The 20395-nt window shown below is 37.0% G+C and overlaps 1 protein-coding gene across 1 annotated transcript in view; it reads right to left on the minus strand.

Annotated features, from left to right (window-relative positions):
• L3MBTL4 (L3MBTL4, histone methyl-lysine binding protein) overlaps positions 1-20395 on the minus strand; it is a 244485-nt gene that overhangs the window by 163888 nt on the left and 60202 nt on the right. Inside the window, 1 exon segment of the mRNA XM_006920119.1 lies at positions 6695-6809. Within this exon segment, the coding sequence (XP_006920181.1) occupies positions 6695-6809 (115 nt within the window).

Consider the following 20395-nt stretch of genomic DNA (forward strand, 5'->3'; position numbering starts at 1 on the left):
ACCCTGTGAGTTGCTGATTATCACAAAGGATGTGCAGTTACTGTAGACTCTCCAGGTATGTATGAGGCTGTGCTGCAATGTCCTCTATTTTTATTTTTTGCCACCCTCTTCCTATCATGCCTCATGCAACACTGCTGATGCTGCACAACAGAGGGTGCCACCCCTTTTTGGAAGTCCAGACTCAGCACTTCCACAGGCTTCTCCAAGGCCGGAACCTCACACCAGCTGGGGCGCCTACCTTCCCGTCTAAAGAGGGGCTGACAGGAAGGGGAGCTTTACATGATTATAAAAGTATGTATACACAATAGAGTTCAGGCAAATCAGGAATACATTCTGACTAGGGCCCGAGACCCACCTTTGTCTCCAACAAGTGGGGCAAACTATGACGTCTCTGTGCTTCTGAAGGACAGGTTGCAACCTGATGAGCTCAGATGATTCTGTTAGTTTTATGTTCAACATATACATCATTGGTGACTCCCAAGGATAAAGCACTTTTTCTAGCTAGGTTGGTTTGAACTTTCCAAGAATATGAATCAAATCCTTTCTCCTACATCTACTTATTTTTATACCCATGCTGAGAGAGCAGTCTGTTTCTCTCAAGTTTGTGATGCATGGTATTCATGGCACGAATGGTAAAGCCAGCCTTGTTGGGTGGTTACCGCATGGGGGTGCTCTTCCTAGAGGGCTGAGCAACTCACCATGTCACTCCATAACCCCGCCAGCTCTTTGCATGTGGTTCTCTGTCATTTCAGAAAAAAATACTTTCACACACACCTGGTGAGAAAAGTCTGTTAGTTACAAAGTGGCGCACCCAAATCTGCATTCGATTAAAAAACTGTCTTTTTTTTTTCTCCAGCGGTATCTCTCTTATTACAGGCATTGGGAAATGTCATATTTTATTTTATTATTTCTATTCCTACCTTCAAACATTAACAAGACATAACCATGCAGTTGAATATTTTATTCTGTTTAACTCTCATTTCTAAATGTGTTTGAAACAAAAGCTGAAGGAGCAGGTAGGATGAAATAAATGTAGACAAATTACAACTGATAAAATGTAGGAAGTTAGGAAAACAAGAATTGGACAAATATTCACTGAGGGCCCGCTCTGCGTGGAGGACACAGGCTGAGCCAAACCAGCACACAGGAAAAAGAAGTGTGGAGTCTGCAGGGTGGGGGTGGGGGAAGTGGCCACAGCAGGTTGGCAAACTGGCAGTTCCAGTCTGGACCCTTTTACAAGCATTTTCTGACATGTATTTACAACCTGCGAGAGCTCTGAACACTCCACAAAGCGAAGGTAAATACCATGAAGACCCTACTCCAAGGGATCTTGAGGTGTAAAGGGGGCGCCATTTGTTCATTCCCTCATCATTCACTCAGTGATGCTCTTGAGCCCTGAGCCTGCACTGTTCTGTGGAGGTGATGTAGAGCAAGCAATGAAGGGCCAATGGCAACAAGAAGTCCCTGCTACGATGGAAGAGGTATTCTAGTTAGGGAGGAGGGGTAAGAACAAAACAAACAAGCTTATCATATCAGCCTTTGAGAACTACCATGAAGAAACACAAGGGTGGCTAATGGGCTAAAGGGTGGCTAATGGGGAAGGGGTTGTGGAAACTGTCGTCTGTGGACAGCTTGGGCAGAAAAAGCATCTCTGGGAGGGTACCTCTGAACAAGCCTTAGGAGCACATGGTGGCACAAAGCTCCAAGCCAAGGGAACAGCAGAGGCAGAAGCTGGTGTGCTGGAGATAGAGCAAGGCCAGTGCTGCTGGCCGGCCCTGAATAAGCAATAACAAGAGCAAAAATCCTCATAGGAGCTTCTAGGGGATAGTTTTCCAATGAGAGTAAGCACTTTGAAACAAACTGTGTGAGACAGGAAGCCACTAGAGGGTTCTGGGCATGAGAGTGGCAAGAAAAATAAATGTAACTCACAGAACAGAAGAGAGGACAAAATACTGTAGGATGAGAAGGATGAAGAGAGATCTCATCTCCCCTAGGATATCAGACAAGTTTTGGAAAGGAAGTGACTCTTAACTGCAAAGGACTTCATCTTCTTGGCCCAAATGCTAAAAGGATTAGCACTAGGCACTCACCCCACCCAGAGGCAGAGGAGCCCTAAGTGCAGACTAAGAAGAGAGACAGAAGGAGACCTTGGGAAAGTACCACTGCCTAAAACAGGGACAACGGAATGATAAATTGTACTTAGCAGAGAAGGCTCCTATGAGAACTGGTTACATCCATTTGATTTGACAACTAGAAAGCTATAGAACAGCTCAATGAGAATAATTTCATTTCACTGGTGGTATATTCATAATTGTTCTAATTGTGATTTATAATAAGAAATATATATTTAGTTTTCATCCCCATCCTGGAACAGAGCTCCTAAAACCCTTGGAATTTCCTGTGCTGAGAGCAATAAAGGTATCTTTTGTTATGTTAGTAAGATGACTACTTTTGGAAAGCACCTAAGAATGAGCAATGGTTGCCTGTGGAGCCAACCATGTGATTACAAGGTTGAACTTTTAGTCCCGCCCCTGGATCTCTGAGGAGAAGAGAGAGGCTAGAGACTGAGTTCAACCCTCAATGGACAATGATTTAATTAATCATGCCTGTGTAATAAAGCCTCCATAAAAACCCAGGATGAGATCTTGACAGCTTCTGGGTTAGTGAATCAGAACATATGCACATACCAACATGCTGGGTTCCAAACTTCACAAAGACAGAGGCTCTTTTGTTCAGGACCTCATCTGACATTTCTCTTCATAACTGGTTTCCAGAATGCTGTGAGCCGCTCTAGCAAATTAATTGAACCCAAGGAAGGGGTTGTGGAAACCTCTGATTTATAGGCAGTTTTTCAGAAGAAAGAGTAACTTGTGATTGGCATCTGAAGTGGAGCCAGTTTTGTGGCTCTGAGCCCTTCACCTGTGGAATATGATGCTATCTTTGGGTAGATAGTGTCAGAATGGAGCTGAATTATAGGACATCTGGCTGGTGTCAGAGAATTGCTTGATATGAGGAAAGAACCCAGACAACATCAGAATTGGGTAAAGAACTGAAACAATATGTTCAGATTTTTTTAAAAAATTAGTTCTTTAGTTCTCAACACAACGGGGCTTATGGGGCCTGCTTATCTTAAGCCTAAATCAATAATTCTAAATGTTTCAAACTGTCCAGATGTTATTCTATATTCACTCAATGATCAGCAACCCCTTTATGGATAGTGCAATTATAACAGTACCTAGGGAAAAAATCATATTCGTTGTGCAAGTTTCAGTAAATAAAGTCAACTCTCAATTTTCTGGATCAAAGATGAGAAATGTGCCTGTGCTCTTCACCCCAACCCTACTATTTAACTGAAGGGCCACTGTGCACCAGATAACTGAAAGCAGCCATTAAGGTATTTAATCTCACAAGTCTGCAAGTTCCAGAGGTCAAGTAACTTGCCCAAAGGCATAGAGTCAGTCAGAGCAGAATAGAAATTTAAATCCAAGTTTTTCTAACTCCAAAGTCCATCGTCTTCTCAAGCTTGGTTAATTTCCAAAGCAAGACATATTAGACATTGCATTGCTCAGTGGAGTAGGTAATCTGTGGGCAGATAACTAATAATATAGGGGAGGAAATGAGCTCTATTTAAGAAATTTAACAACAAATGTGACTGGGATTAGTTTCCAAATTATATGACTAAAAAGACTGCCAGAAGGGAATCAACTAAATGACCAAAGTAGTCATGGTTTTTTCGTTCAGATATTTTCATATCTTTTTAAGGACATTCATGAAATGCAAAGCATGAAAGAAAGATCTTGAAAACTAAATAGTGCTAAATCTTAAGCATTTAATTTTGACTCTAAGTGTAGTAGAAGTCGACCATGAAGGACTATACATTAGGTAAAACAGACGAATTGTGCCCTCATGGAATGAGAAAAGGAAAGTTTAATCCGGCAGTGGGATACAGGGCAACCTGCAGGCAAGCATCTGTGGCTGGGAATGGTAGCTAAGCAGAAACTGTCATTACCTGGCCACACAAACTGGCACTCTTCCTAGTTAAATGGGAATGTTCAAGTTTTCACACTCGAGAGGCTTTCCTATTCAAGAACTTTTATTAGGCCTTAGTGATTGAATATTATAAATTATTGAATATGAAGAAAATGAGGTACAATTTGGGTTTTATACAGACTAGTACAGGGAGGAAACAAGAAAAGAGAGTTGTGAAGCTGTGACAATAGTCAATGCTAGACTCTCAAACTTTGTTCTGTTTTAGTACCTAGACTAACCATTTGTTTCTACTTTCCAGTGGGAAAAGAATTCAGTGACAAATAAATAACAGAATAAATTCTGGAGTGGAATTGTGTGTGTGTTTCTGTGAATTTTTGCTTTAACAATAGGGACATGGACGTTATATATTGAACTATATTATAAGCATGTCTTGAAAAGTCTTGATATTTAAAAATTAGTAAGACGAATGATACATATACAAATAATTATAAACCATGAAATTAGCTGAGAAACCGACAATAAACCACATTATAATGATTAATTCCAAAAAAAATTTATAACAAGCAAGCACAGCAGTAAGAGAATATCATGACCAACTTGAGACAGCCAATTGCAAGTTATCTTCCTCCCAAATTACAGGGATTCCAATCACCTGAGTGTGAGTACACAAAATAGTAATCTTATAATATTGCCAACACATAGAAGTAAAACAAACGAAATTGAATATTTCAAAATATTTTGAAAACTCTAGTCACATATTGTTTACCAAAATTTCAAATTTTGTAGTCCTTAATAATTCACATAGTTTTGTATCAAAATGAGAATCTATAGAATGTTATATAATGTCCTGATAGCAACCAACATTGAGCACATAATATAGGCCAGGCAGTTTTTGAAATGCTGTGCATATAGTGACCTCATTTCATCATTATAAATTTATGAGACAGACATACTATTATTATCTCCATTTTACAGATGAGGACACAAGCACATAGAGACACACGGTTAAGCAAGCAGTGAAACTGACTTTCAAATCCAAGCATTCTGACTCCACATTTCACACATGTAATGACTAGGCTATACTGCTTCTAGAACCTAAATTTTTAAACCCATTCTAGACTCTTCAAGGAGGATCTGTGCAGCTCACTTGCAGACTGCAGATCATATTCTACGAACTATTTATAAGTACAGTGAGAGTGCAGACCGTGTGATGGAGTTGGGAGGGAGGAGTGGGAGTCAAAGATGGGCACTGGAGAAATTAAGAAAGAGAATCAGCAAGACTAAACGACTAGTTGTATGAGAGGGGTGAGGAATGGGTAAGGAGGGAGTGGAGTCCAGAATGACTTCGAATAAGAAGTGAGAGCTTTGGAAGCAAGTAGAAACTATAGTAGAAAAGCAAGATTTTGGCTTGGGATGATGTTAAGTTTTGATCCATAGGCTTCAGAATACTTATGAAATATTCAGGTCAAGAAGCCAGGTAGGCACCTTGACTAGAGTAGGCAACGGGCAAAGTGGAGTGAAAAGGGCTGACCCACCCCTACCTCCGTTTAAATCATTCCTACTTGAGAAGGTTACTGGGATGAGAGACCAATGTGTGTGTGTGTGGAGGGGGGGGGTTGGTTAAGATAAAGTGAGAACCATTTTCCTGGCATGCTGGGGTGTGAAATCAGGAGAGTAAAAGGTGGGACCAGAGAAACCACAAAGTACAAATGCTTACACTTCTCTCCCACCAGTCTCCTTATTGTACATTCTTTCTACAGACTCTACGATTGTTGAGGGACTGTAAGTCACACAAGGACCTATTATCTTATTGAGTTTGTGGTTTTCAAAGAACCTAACGAAACGTAAAAATGCTTCTCAAGTTATTAATTCGGGGACTCTTCTCACTTCTACAAAAGTTAAGGAATTCTTTCAAGATGTAGTTAGTCCTTTTAGATCTAGAGTTCAAGCATCACTGGGCTGGCTCAGTGTAAGACATCTTCATTAATAGAATAACTTGCTAGCTTCATCCCAAGAAGCCAAAGGGAGGGTAATAGAAGCAGTGAGGAAACAAAACAAACCCAAGAATGGAGAGTGCTTGCATTGTGTTTAAAACTAGTTATTAGCCATGACAGCCTATTTTGATCAGAGGAATACTTCAGACAAAGAATAAGATATTTTAGTTTGAGGTTCATTGGAATTTTGGGTGGTTAACTTCCTCCTTAACTTTAAGTAGCTAGAAAGACAGAAATAATGAACATATCAGTAAAATAGAAGGTTTTATGAAATTTTTACAACTAAATTTTTAACTTCTGAAATTTAAAATATTTGTTTTTTTCCTAAAATATTTTGTAATCCAACGTTTTGTAAACGTTCCAAGATGGAACGTTTAAAAAATCAAAACATACTTCATCTAAAAGCAATGGCTAAAATTAGATGGGTTTATGTCTGGCTCCATTTTCTCAACTAAAATGTAAAAAATGAAAATTCCTTTCGATAACAAAATTAAAGTAATTTCTTAATGATTATAACTTTTCATTTATACGAAGTATGCCCTTTGAGGCTTAATTGTGAGTAACTGGCTTTCAGCTTAGCTATAGAGGTGATTAATCAATTCACTTATCTGATATTTAGCTTTCAAATATTTACAATGACATAAAAATAACCTTAAGGTAGGAATTCAGGCTAAGTATTTAAAAAGCAACAACAAAGACAAAATACTTACGATATGGCCTTTCCAGTGGATGCCCTGTTACACCACACCATCCAACTGGGTGAATGTCAGGGCTATCTGCATCCATCCAATAGTCATATTTGTGGTCCCAGCCATCAAAATGAACCTGTTTAATAATTAGAGTTTAGTAATTAGTTTCACTAGCCCTGTATCAAAACATTGGAAAACAGATCTCTGAAACTGAGACTGAAATTGTATTAATCACATATTACAGCTGAAACAGTGTTTAAAATGTGTTATCAAACAGCCTTATATTCTAGACACTAAAGACTACTGTACCAATTTTTCTAAGAAATTAAAGAAACTGGTAAATAAACAATCTGTCAGGGATTGGAATTTGAAGGGATAAGACCAATCCATTTTCCCAACTAAGAAACACTGTAAGGATATTCCCTGTCCTGGTAGTCACTGTAAGAACTATGTCAGGATCATCAATAAGAGATCCATACCAGCCTTATACTGATGGGAGATGCATGGATTAGAGTAAAAGGAAACAATAAATTTCAAGATCCTGAAAAATGAGGAAAGATGGAGCCACAGGAACAATGGAGGCAAAGAGAGCAGACAAAATGTGCTACTGATATAGACAAATTAATAGCTGTCTTAATAGCTATCATTGGACAAAGTGTAAGCTTTCAGGAAACCTGAGGAAGAAGCATGACCAAGGTCCAGCAATCTTATTGGTTACCATTGTTTTGCAACTTACCTACAAAACACACAGATACTACACATATATACATACAGATCTGAGAATAATTAAATTAAAATAAAAGCCAATTTCTGAAACAAAAACCAAATACTTATTTCTGAAACTTATCAAATTCCATGTTCCAGAAGATTCATATTGATTGAAAAAAATCAAATTTCTGCAGACAAAAACATCAGAATGATATTTCATTTTTATAGCTCTACTTATTATCTCATATATTTTGTTTCTATCAATTAAATGAAGAATTATCCCTTTCATCTAAAATAGAAACCTCAAAATTTTTAGAAAAATCATATTTTAGATAAAAAGAGCAAGATGCTTAGCATTATAACAAAGCAACTGAAATGAAAGTTTATTATGCAGAGTACAGGGCAAAAACAAACGAACAGCAAAACTGTGTGTACTAAGTCCCAAATAAGTCCTAATATTTTTCTGAAGACCCATCTTTCTAAGCAAGTGGTTCTCAAAGTGTGGTTCCCAGACCAGCACCATTAGCATCACCTGGGCTTGTGTTAGAAAAACAAATTCTTGGGTCCCAACTAAATCCTCCTGAACCAGAAATTCTAAAGGATGGGGCCTATCAATCTCTGTGTTAAAGTCCTCCAGATGAATATGATATATGCTAAAGTTTGAGAATCAATGACCTTAGGAATAACTTTCAAAAGAATATTTCTACCAGATTTAGGCTTCTGGACTTGACAGACTGTCCGTTCACAGTAATATCTAAACACTCTAGACACAGACAAACTGCATACTACTGTCAGTACTAGGTAGTTAAATATTCCAGTTTTGAAAAGGCAAAATTGGCATTCTTTTCTAGAATGATGTTGGCTGCTTTGGACTTACCAATAGAAAGAAATTTATGTAAGTGTGTATAATGAATGGGGTGAAGAAGAAATAGAAAAATTTCTCAAGCTTTAATATTTCAACCTATCTAATTTCAGTGTCCTCTTTTAAGTTTGCAGAGTAATTTTTGTTTCTATTTCAAAACACTCTCTAAGCACAAACAAGACACTCTCTAAGCCAAACATTCCAGCAAGATTTTGCTTCATGAGGTAAGGCCTTTCTGTTTCAGCTGTTGTGCTTGGACCTGGGAATCCTACTGGGAAATTTAGGTCTAAAACTGAAAAAGTAAAAAGGTAATATCCTAACAAAACTTTTGAAAGCAGATGCAATATTTTTTATGTACTCTATTCAACATTTTCCTTTATGTTCATTAAAAAATATTAAATTATCCTTTCCAAGGCTGTATATAATTACTTATAATGAAAGCATGGGCATTAAAATTACCCCCTCTTAATCCAATGATACAAAGGCTGTCTAAATATATAACCCAAATCTGTTCCCATATACATCTTTACGAAAAATATTTTCATGTTTTGCTTTTCATATTTCTGAAGTGAAAATCCAGTTTTAAGAATTTTAATCAAATGGTCAAGTTAACAGAGGAGATTGGCATTTTAAGAATATTTACAAAGAATCCTTCTGTAAAGCAAATAATCATTTTGAAAACCAAATGATCTCCAGCACTGTATTTCCTATATTTATGACTTTTTCACACATTTGAGTTTGTACAATGCTGAACATATAGATGCTTTTTGCTCAGACTCTAATAAACTAGGAAACAAAGGACAGATAACTGAATCAATCACTGTCTCAAGTTCTTATCCTTAAATGAACAGTGATATTTCCTGATGGTACTAACATTATATGCATGAGTTATTTACAATTATTAAAATAACTTGGACATTTAAGAACTAGGTCAGTACATAAAAAGTTAAGGATACACTCCCCAATGTAAATCCAAAGCTGTCAATCATCTAGACTGACATACTCTTCTTGGTTTGCTTATCATTTACTGCCCAACACCCACACTAGGAACTTTCCCTTGAGCTTTGTCACTTTGCCCCAGTTATCTTTGCTGCCTCCATGATTCTTCACACCATGGCTAACACATTGTCAGAACTCAAAAACCATTGGCTAAATAAGATGCATGATGGTAATCATCATTTCTGGCTGTTCCTTTGGGCAGTTGGTAAATAAGCAGTTATTTTATCTAGGAACACTGGAGCTAAACTGAAGCCTCAATCACAACAATTTTATCAGTTTAAGTGATTATTATATTCACTTGCTCCTGCTAAATAGTTTAAAATTTTTTAACTTCCATTTTAACAGGCTTATTGGATATGTGTATTTTACTGTTATGGCCTCTCATCTATTTTAAAGGCTTACGGTGAAACATTATAAGCATATATATGATGTGAACTTATTTACAAAAAGGCTCTACTATACCTGAACTCCTCTAGTTTTTATTGAATAAATTTTCAGTTAACTAAACTTAACTTTAAATTTCATTCTAGGAAGAAGAACTGAGTCTCTATATATTATCCCAATACCACTTACTCATAACCATTGGTGCTAATAAGACTACAGAAAATTTTACTTCCTATGACATAGGGCTCTGTTGTGGGATGGAGTCGGGGGATGCAGGAGTAGTACCAAAGCCAGACACCTGTTCCTCTGTGGGACATGCCTTCACAACATACTACCATTCCAAGAGCAAGAGTGTTGGTATGGCAGAGGGACTCACTTTTATTGTGTGCTTACACATTCTAGGCATAGTTGTAAAATATACAGATTGTCACTTAATGTTCACAATATGTTGTTTTCATAGATAATGAAAGGAACCATTTTAAGAGGTTTGCCGAGATCATACAGCCCATAAATGGCAAAACCAGACTGAAGCTGAGAACAGATTACTGAGAAAACCATACAAGAGTATAAATTGTGATAATATTTGAGACTACTGTACCTATGAATCTATTGTAGCAGAGGTAAATTACACTTTTAAAATATAAAAATGTAAATGACATTTTTAAATTTTAAAGTATAATGAAAATAACCTGGAATAACATGGGGCTGCAGTCCAGAATTATCTATACTTTTGCATATTAAACATTAATTCCACAATAAGCCAATCTGCTTCCATATCTATCTGAGCAAGAACAGAGGAGGAGGGAATGTGAAGGTAAGAAATAATAACAGAAAAGTATATACTTTTGAATTTTACTCTCACATATTTTTATTTCCATTCTACATATGATGCTATGGAGATACACAGGGATTAAGAAATGAGTCTACCATTTCCAAGTGATTGTGGTTTGAAAACCCTCCTCTCCCACTGGCCATGAGCCTGAACTACCACTCAGTAGTTCTGGAACTGGTGGCCCCCACGTTCTTTCTCACTGCTTGCACACTCACTCTTGGTAAATTAATCTTTCCCTGCTAACCTCTCCATGAACCCATCTGCTCTTTCAACAAATGCAATTGTTTCTATCTTCCTACTAGTCCACTACTATGATAACTATTATAGAAAAAAATATTTTAATCATTAAATTGGAAATTTAATAGTTTTCACTACAGCTATTCTAAAATTTTCATTTTTCAAGGTCACTGCCCAAATTCATCACATTTCTTGGACAGTGTTTTTCAAAAGTTAGTAAGCAAAATACCAACTAATTCTTTGCTCCCCAGCAGGACTCTAATTCATTGGGGAAGGGGTCAGAAATGATGCCTGGAAATTGCATTTTTGAATGACACAAACTAAGATTATTCTGCTGAAGGTGATTTTTGAATAAAACTTTGAAGTGCTTCTTTAGGGTACTGCCATGGTAACAAGGTTGTTAACCAACTGGACCTGCCATCAAATTCATAGTTCTATCAAAAGCAATCAAGAATAACCTAACTTTTTAAAAAGATCATAGCTCTTTTTTAATTTTGTAAGATAAGAAGCCCAAGAGAAACTTGGTTGAAGCTCCAAGGCAGAAGATATTCAACTCCAAATGTTTCCATTTGTGATAAATGTTTATGTAAGGTTCCGATTCCCTATGTCTATGGTTATTGGTATAACAAATACAATTAGTTTTTCCCATAAGATATGTTTTCCCCATGAGATCGCACAACAAATATAAATGCCACATTTCTAACAGAATCCTCAGGGCTTTAATTCTTGTTAAGAAATCCTTAAATATTTCATCAGCGTTAGGCATAACAGCCACATTCAGGGCTCCATGGCCACATGTCTGTGGGTAATGTCTCAGGAAGAAAAACCTTTTTCATAAGCAGTGTGAGGACGAATAATCTCAAAATCAGTTTACAACATAATTAACATAAATATCTTCGTAAGCTCTGCCCTAAGATAGGCAGAGTACTAGCATGGAAGCGGCACACACCACATGTTCATTGTGAACAGAAAGGCCATTTCCCTTCCGGTTACTCGCCCAGTTGCTGCCCTTTCTCTTCCGTTCAGGACACCGGCCCTGGCAATAGACATTGTTTCAACATGTGCTCTCCATTTGTTCTGACATTCTGAACTTCTATTTTGGATCCTATATAAAATCATCAAGGTTTTTCTACTAAATCATACATCATTTATATTCATTATTGGTAAACCACCAACTCAAAAAGGACTTGAGCTGCTTACAGTAATAGAAGATAGGATTTCTAAACAAGAATAGTAGGACATGAGGCATATGAAAGAGAAGAAAAGCTGACTGTATCTCAAGTGACCAATTAATTTATTGTCCAATCAGGACACTATTGAGAATGAGAGTACTATTAATGATTACACAATTGAAACAGGCATAATCCAGGATTATCCCAAGGTAACCCATGATATATAATTACTCTTGGACGTCTAAGGGTGATTGCTATAAATAAGTCATACCCAGGAAACCAATGGCAAAAGGGAAATAGTATACAATTCCAAATATAATATGTAAAAACCACACCAGTTAGTCTAAAGTTCTAAAATTTCCACTTATAGACATTTATTGTGCAGACATTTATATAGGAACATTGAATAACACAATGGGCCATATGATATAGTGCGTGAATAAAGATTTATGTCACTACATAATATTTAACTACATAGGTGGTATCAGTAAAATGGAAATGCATATATAAACACACATATAGGTATACTTTCAAGCTGAACACATAATGAAGCACTATTGCTAAAATTTTTGAAGGCATGAGTAGGTTATATATTTTTCCTATCCATTCTTATAATTTATCTATTAGTACATCAATTTTATTAATAGCAAGTTCTAAATTAGTCATATAAATGTCTGAGAGGTTTTTTTTTTTTTAATCATAATCGAGTGTTGAATTTTGTCCAATCTTTTTCTGCATCTATTGATACAATCATGTGTTTTTCCTTTTTTTAGCCTGTCGATGTGATGGGTTACATTAACTGACTTGAGATTGTTGAACCAATGCTGCATACCTGGGATAAATCCTACTTGGTCACGGTGTGTAAATTTTTAATACATTGTTGAATTTGATGTGCTAATATTTTGTTGAGGATTTCTGCATCTATGTTCACAACAGCTATTGGTCTCCAGTTTTCTTTTCCTGTAATGCCTTTGTGTGGTTTTGTTATTAGGGTTAATGCTGGCCTCACAGAATGAGTCAGGAAGTTGTCCCTCTCCTGTCCTCTGAAGGAGACTGTAGAGAAGTGGTGTAACTCTTTCCTTAAATGTTTGGTAGAACTCACCAAATATTCCATCTAGGCCTGGTACTTTCTGGTTACCAATGACAAGGGTATTCATACTCAGAGCAAATGTTTGTCAGACCTAGCTGCTTTTTAGCAAATGTATTTAAAATATCATTTCTAATGATTTGTTTAGTCTCTTTATTAAAAAATATCTCAGTATTTCACTCCAACATTACTCAATTCAAAGGTTTTCATCCAAAAAGTCAAATCATAACAGATGAAGATCTTGGCTCTATTTCAACGATAATACCTATGTTTAGTAAGTTTCATTTACATACTGATTATATTTGTGTCCTTTGAAGTACACTGGGTCATTAAAATAAATGTAGTACGTTGCTTCTAATGGACAGGAAAGGGAACTCAAAGAATTATGAATTTAAAATTCTGTATAAATTGCTCATGTTTACATGTACCATACCCTCTGAAACAGGTAATTCATCCAGTTGACTGCAGGAGCCTTCTCTTTTCGTGTATAACTGAGTAATTATCTCAACCAGCACAACCCATTCTGAAAATGGATTAAATTTCCATAGAAAATAAATAATGTTCAAGCCAGTGAATAGCTTTCAAGCAACAGAGCAGAATGAATGTTTGTAATTAACATGTCTGCTCATGTTTTATTATATATTTGTTCATAATTCAACACCAGAAGTTTAAATTATTTCTGTTAAATCTATATTTGTTGTCTAAAGGGTTCTTGGTACAAAAAAACAAAAACAAAAACAACTATTTACAACCTGGCTTTTGCCCTCTAAACCTTGGCATGCCATGATAACTAAACATAATATAAATTAAAAGCATCATACAAAGATCTAATCACATAGGGTTAGTTTTCTACTTTATTTTAGATAAATGCCAAAAATAAATCATTATTTTTTTACCCAGAAACCATTTCAAATATTTTCATACACATGTTCTTGAATATTTATGCCTATCGATTTATTCTCTATCTTTCTCCCATTTTTCTACTATGAAAGCCTGAGCCTAGAATCTGAAATCAGCAACTACTGGCCTTCACACAGATCATACACCAGTCCCACTAACCTGCACAAAGATCATAGACAAAGGTATTAATAATTAACTAATTATATTTTAAATTACATGCATAATTATATACAACTATATTTTAATGGAGTTGTCAGAAGCCATTATGGGCCAGCTAGATGGACTGTTATATAACATACAATAATATCAAAAGTTTAATTATACATTAATTGATCATTTAAAACTGCAATAGGTACATTAGGAAGTTCTACTTATGGTTAGGATGTTGAACATCAGGAAAGATCAATTAGGAGTACTATGAGAAACTAACTACTACAAAACTATAAAACCTATTTTTAAATTAATTGTGGATGCAAAGAAGTCCAAGTGATATGAATGCCAGACAAGGCGGGGCCCCTTCCTAAGTGAGCAAAGATCATCAGAAGCTTCACAGAGAAGCAGAGGATCAAACCTGACATGGGTAACAGGATTCTGCTGGAAGAAAAAACAGCCAGTGGAGTTGTCAGAAGCCATTATGGGCCAGCTAGATGGACTGGGATCTTGAGGAACCCCAGACCCGAAGTCACTTCTCTCCCAGCTGGGCGCTGCCATGTGCCTAGTGGCACAAGGGGCTGTGGGGAAAGGCTGCGCAGCAAAGAGATCTCAATCTGCTGGTCCTAATCGCTAGAGACAGGGACTGTACTGCACACAAAGGTCCTTTTTCTCAACATTTGAAATGAGAAATGAAAACCAAACCTGCACCTATCCCAGACCCAACTCTATTCCTAACCAGATCAAAGCAATCGGTCCCTGTATTAGTCTCCGAAGATTGCCATAACACATTTAACAAACTTAAAACAACAGAAATGTATTCTCTTACAGTTCTGGAGGCCAGGGGTCTGGAATCAAAGTACTGACAAGGCTGTACTACCTCTAAAAGCTCTAGGAGAAAATCAACCCTCACTTCTTCTAGCATCCCATGGTGCCAAGTATTCCTTGACTTGAGGTTGCATCACTTCACTCTCCTCTGTGTCTTCTCTTTCTTATAAGGACACCTGTTATTGGATTTAGGGCCCACCTGGACAATCCAGACTGATCTCGTCTCAGGATCTTTAACTTAATTACAAATGCAAATACCTTTCTCCCAAATAAGGTCACAGTCACAGGTTCTGGAGGTTGGGAGGTAGATTTGGAGGGCCATCATTCAAACTACTACAGTCCCTCACACTAGCTGCCTAATAGAAGAAAAGGCATGGCCTCTCAGAGGGAAACTAATATGTATTTTAGTCTCTATGGTTCTTTTATACACAGCATCCAGCATATATTAAAAATTACAAGATGTAAAGAAACAGGATAATATAACTCAGAACCAAAAGAAAATACAGCCAATAGAGGCAAACCAACAGATGAATTGGATGTTAAAATTAACAGTCAAGAATATTAAAGTAATTATTTTAAATATATGAAAGAAAATTTTAAAAAAGATAAGCCAAATGGATAGAAAAATGAAGAAATTAAACAGAAAAATGTACTCTCTGAGAAAGAACCAAATGGATATTCTAGAATTTAAAATGCCATATCTAAAATAAAGAATTCGTAGAATTTGACCTCAGCCACCAAGCACCCTGAGCTGAGAGGCCAACTATTTATGATCCTCTGGAAAATGGTAGCTGCCCAGAATCTGCAGAACTTAACCCATGCCCCATTTGCCCTTGGTTATGTGGAAGTAATAGCAAGATGTAGAGCCAGAGGAAAGGTAGAGCAATCAGGGGGATTGGTTATAGATATATAACCAATGTACTGTATACTTGAAACTAATAATAAAATAAAATTTAAAAAAAAATTTTAAGAATTTGTTGATGGAGCTTAATAGCAGACTGGAAACAGCAGTGGAAATAATAAGAAATATGAAAGACAGATCAACAGAAATTACCTAAATTCAAGTACAGAAAGAATGAATGCAAATAGAACAGATCATGAGAGATTTGGTACACTCTCAGGCAGTCTAATGCAGAAGGATTAAGAGACAGACAATGAGCAAAGTGTTTGAAGAAAAAATGGCTGAGAAATTTCCAAAATTTATGATGACCATCAACCCACATACTAAAAAAACTAAGTTAATTCTGAACATGAAAAATACAAAGAACAACCCACCTAGGCACATTGAGTCAAAATGAAAATGAAATACCTAGAGATTGCCAGACTAAATGGAAAGCAAGACTCAACTATATTCTGTTTTTTATGTTTTATATATCTTCTTAATTCTATAAAAATACATTGGTTGAAAATAAAAATGTTGAATCAAAGAAATCTGACAAAAGAGTACATAGTGTATAACTGCACACATAAGAATCTAAGAATAGGAAAATTTAATCTATGGTAAAATAGAAGTCAGAATAATGGTTACCTCTAGAGAGGTATGGTTGGGGGTGTGGTACTGATTGAGGAGGGCTTAAGAAAAATTTGTTGAGTGATGATAATGCTTTGCATTTTGACCTGGATGGTAATAACAGAAATAGATATATATGTAAAAATTTATTAAGCTCAACACTTAAGATGTATACACTTAACTCTATAAATTATCCTTTATTAAAAAAATAAAGGAATGGGTCCACAATATTTACTACATTGTAACATACTTGCGAATGTGATAATGAAACAGATTCAGAATTTACAGAACTCTAAACAATAACTAATTTATCCATTCAATACACCAATCCTAACTAAGCACTTGCTACACACCTAGAACTATTTTAGGTATTAGGAATATATCAGCAAACAAAAGTGGGAAAAAAGCCTTTTGAAGCTTACATTCTAGTAGGGATAATCGGATACTATCAAATAAGTGAAAATTTAGTAGGGTGAGAGCAATACAATTCATCAGGAGACCACCATCTGAGGTTTAAGCTGATCAACCATCACTGTCTATTCTGGCACTGAGAGCAAACCCACCTGAGTTGCACTGGGAGATCTGGGCCCTCAGCAGTGGGTGGTCCAAGGAAAGGAGGCAGGTTCTCTCTTGGCCTTAGAATTCCCTGTAATCTGGCTGTGTGGAAGTCCCACAGTGCCTGTGCACTCCGAATATGGGGTGTCTAATATTTCATCCCTTAATAGGCACTGGATTAGTTACTTTTATAATTACACGGTAAAGCTAAGAGCTAACTGATTTCCCAGGGTTTTCTGTTCGGTGTTAGAGTTACCTGTGGATGAGAGCAGCTGCCATGTGTCATGTGACACAATTCTATCTGGGGCACACACATTGGAATGAATCAATCTCTTACAAGTCTTAGACTGAGGAACATAAATACAAATGTATGCAAACAGCAAACTCAGAAAAGCCTCACCAATTTTTTTGCAGTTAAAAATGGCAGAAATTTAGTTTTATTATGAAAACATTATTTTAGGGGTAAAATACTTTGTTGCTGAGGCGAAAACGTTCTTAAAATTCTACACAATCTCTGCTCCTGTTCAGTTTAATTTCTGCAGATGCTTGTTGCTTATCTGATTGGCCTTATTAGCTATCCCATAAAGCCTGTTTTTCCTGTGTTAGAAAAATAAAATGTAACTTTAAAGAACTCTTCAAATTAACCCAGAGCAGACAACATAAGGTTTTGGTAGACATGGACAGTCAGCAGATGACAAGCTGCGCAGGCAAAGGACACCTAAGAAAGGCCAGTGTCAGCCACATGGGACCAAGAGAGAAGCCTTATTAATACCATCGTGAATGGTGAAAACACCAGGACTTTCTGCACCAGAGATAACTCTCAGCAGCTACTTTTAGGCCTAATTTTCTAGCTTTATCGATCACTCTAGGCCCCACTTGGCCTTAACTTTCGGTGGAACTTTTGATTTTGAAGAGATTTCTTAAGGAATATTTATTAAGATTCTTCTGTTGTGAGCTAAATCCAGGGCTAACCTAGCACAGGTAAAATTAAAAAGGAGGCAGAATTTATTGGCTCTCTGAAATGGGAGGATGTGTGTAGTCCTGACAACAAGCATCACTGAATCCAGGGTCTCAAACAACATTGCCAGTCTTCCTCCTGCTCCCTCACTCCCCTTTCCTTCATATCTTTCTCTATTTCTCTCCCCAGACCTTCCTCTGTCTTTGTGTCCCACCTCTCCTTCCCAGTGTGGGTATTAACCTTTCCTCCTAAAAATGGACTTTCTCCATTTCGATGTGACAAAGCCACAGCAGTTCCATCTTCACATCATCCCAGTACAGTGACCTCCAAGGCAACAGTCTTCCCGACTGCTTGATCATGGGGAGGGTTTTGATGGGGTCAAGAACCAACTCCTAGATCCATCATTGTGGCCAGGACTTAGGGTCCCCTGAGTGGCCCAATATTCCCTCTGGTGGAGATGTGGAATGGGGCTGAATCTTTCTGCCTATAGTTGTAGAGGTGTGGAACTGTTCCTGATGTATGCTCATCAGCATCACGGTTCTGCCATCCTTCCAATACTCTGGAGGGTGGCAGTCATAGCAAATGAATGCGTGTCTACAGAAATCTGGGTCTGGCAGGAGCATATATTACCAAGTACAGGTCTACTCACTTATTTCCAATGCCTTACTTAATTCAAGCTGTTTCTTTGATCCCTCTTTCTTCCTTGACGCCACTGCGATCTTTCAAGTTAATCTAAATACTACTTTCATCTTTCTTCAATCTGTCCCTACAGCTATTTTATTGCTGATGAAAAATCACAATATTCATAGTAGACTCATCTTCACAATGAAAATGCGAGGAACACAACTTGAACATAACATAATCCCTGCACCAAGCTTACCTCAGGGCTGCAACCACTCATCCTCAACACTAATAAAACAGTTATTTTTGCTATATTATCTTTTGCATTTCTCCATCTGCTAATCTAATTTGTTCCCTGTTTATAATGAGATTTCTGATATTTATCAGAGAAAAATAAAACACTATTTCAAAACCCAGAAATTCTGTACTACTCTCAATATACTAAATTTATTCTAATCTCTATTGAGATTTCAAGTCTAACAGAGTCTTTTGCCTTATTTCTGCTTCTTATGTCATACTCTGACCATTGGTTGTATAATAAATATTTCTAAAGAAGTGAATAACTGTAGGTCTAAAAACATTAGTTTCTATTGTGTTTTTTAACTTATGTTTTCCTTAGTCTGCTTTTCCCTTGCAGCCCACTTGCTTTCAGTTCAGCAAATTCAATGCCACTCCAAAAACGCCTAAGTTCTAAAATTTCACAAATCAGCCAGAACTGCAAAGAAATGACCACGTGTTATAAGAAGAATTGAGATGAATGTTTCTCAGCCCTTTCAAAAAGGACAGGATACCCACTGTCGAACTGACAAGGAATTTAAATATTGACAATGCTGCTGCACTAGTCATATGTAGTACTGGAGAATAATTATTAAATTACCGAGCTGTAGACATATTCATCTACTTATGATGCTTATCATCTTGAAAACATTTTATAGTAGAAACAAAAAGGTCAATTTAAATATTTAGACAATTTTGAAGCTTGAAAATTAATCACTGAGCAATTATTGATTTTGCCTAGTGATTAACCAGTTTCTCCTCTCATCTGAATTCATTTTTGGTTTCCAAAATGGGAAAAATATGTTCAACCATCTAAGCTTGTGATATTTGCTGGTAATGTTAAAGAGAGAAGAAACCTGACCTTCAGACACAAGTTGACAGAGAAGACACAAGGATAAAGTTTGGATGATCCCAAATCTAATAAAGGAACAGCTTCCTAGGAGCAGCTAATCAGTACTTTTGCCCTGCAGGAGGCTTCTTTGGGTGGGCTACTTGCCACTGAATGCCCTAGATCTACACTCTCCAATATGACAGTCACTGCCCACTTGTGGCTATTTCCATTTAAATTAATTAAACTTAACTAAAATTAAAAATTCAGTTCCTCAGCCACATCCACCACATTTCAAGTGTTCCACAGTCTACATGTAGTGACTGGCTACCACAATGAAGAGAGCAGAGAGGATATTTCTATGACTGTAGAAAATTCTACTGGATAGCCCTACCCTAGAATATTTGATTACTATTCAGGGATTATTAGTAGTAAATAGGAATACAATTTACCACCTAGACACTAAGTCCTCTCGCCTTGAGGTGGGAGGAATGGCAGGATCGGGGGGAGGTTTTAGCCATGCTCTCCACAGTCCTAAGCAGAACAAGGAATCTGAAGGATGAGGGGTAGACACTTCGGGTCACAGGGGGACCTCTACAACCTTATTCTTGAATAAAGGCAGTTTTTAGAGGCAAATGAAATGGAAACATTAAAATGAGCTGCAACAGAAGGGAATCACTGTTCTGTCAGAAAATTGGCTCATGGGTGGTGATAAGTAAAACTAATGATCAGAATAAAACATGTGTCTGGACTCTCACTGTAATACTTGAGCCTCAAGGCAACTAAAGAGCTTCAGCCTGTGTGGCAGCAAGGC

The sequence above is a fragment of the Pteropus alecto genome, unplaced genomic scaffold (assembly GCF_000325575.1).
Source record: "Pteropus alecto unplaced genomic scaffold, ASM32557v1 scaffold146, whole genome shotgun sequence".
Taxonomy (NCBI): domain Eukaryota; kingdom Metazoa; phylum Chordata; class Mammalia; order Chiroptera; family Pteropodidae; genus Pteropus; species Pteropus alecto.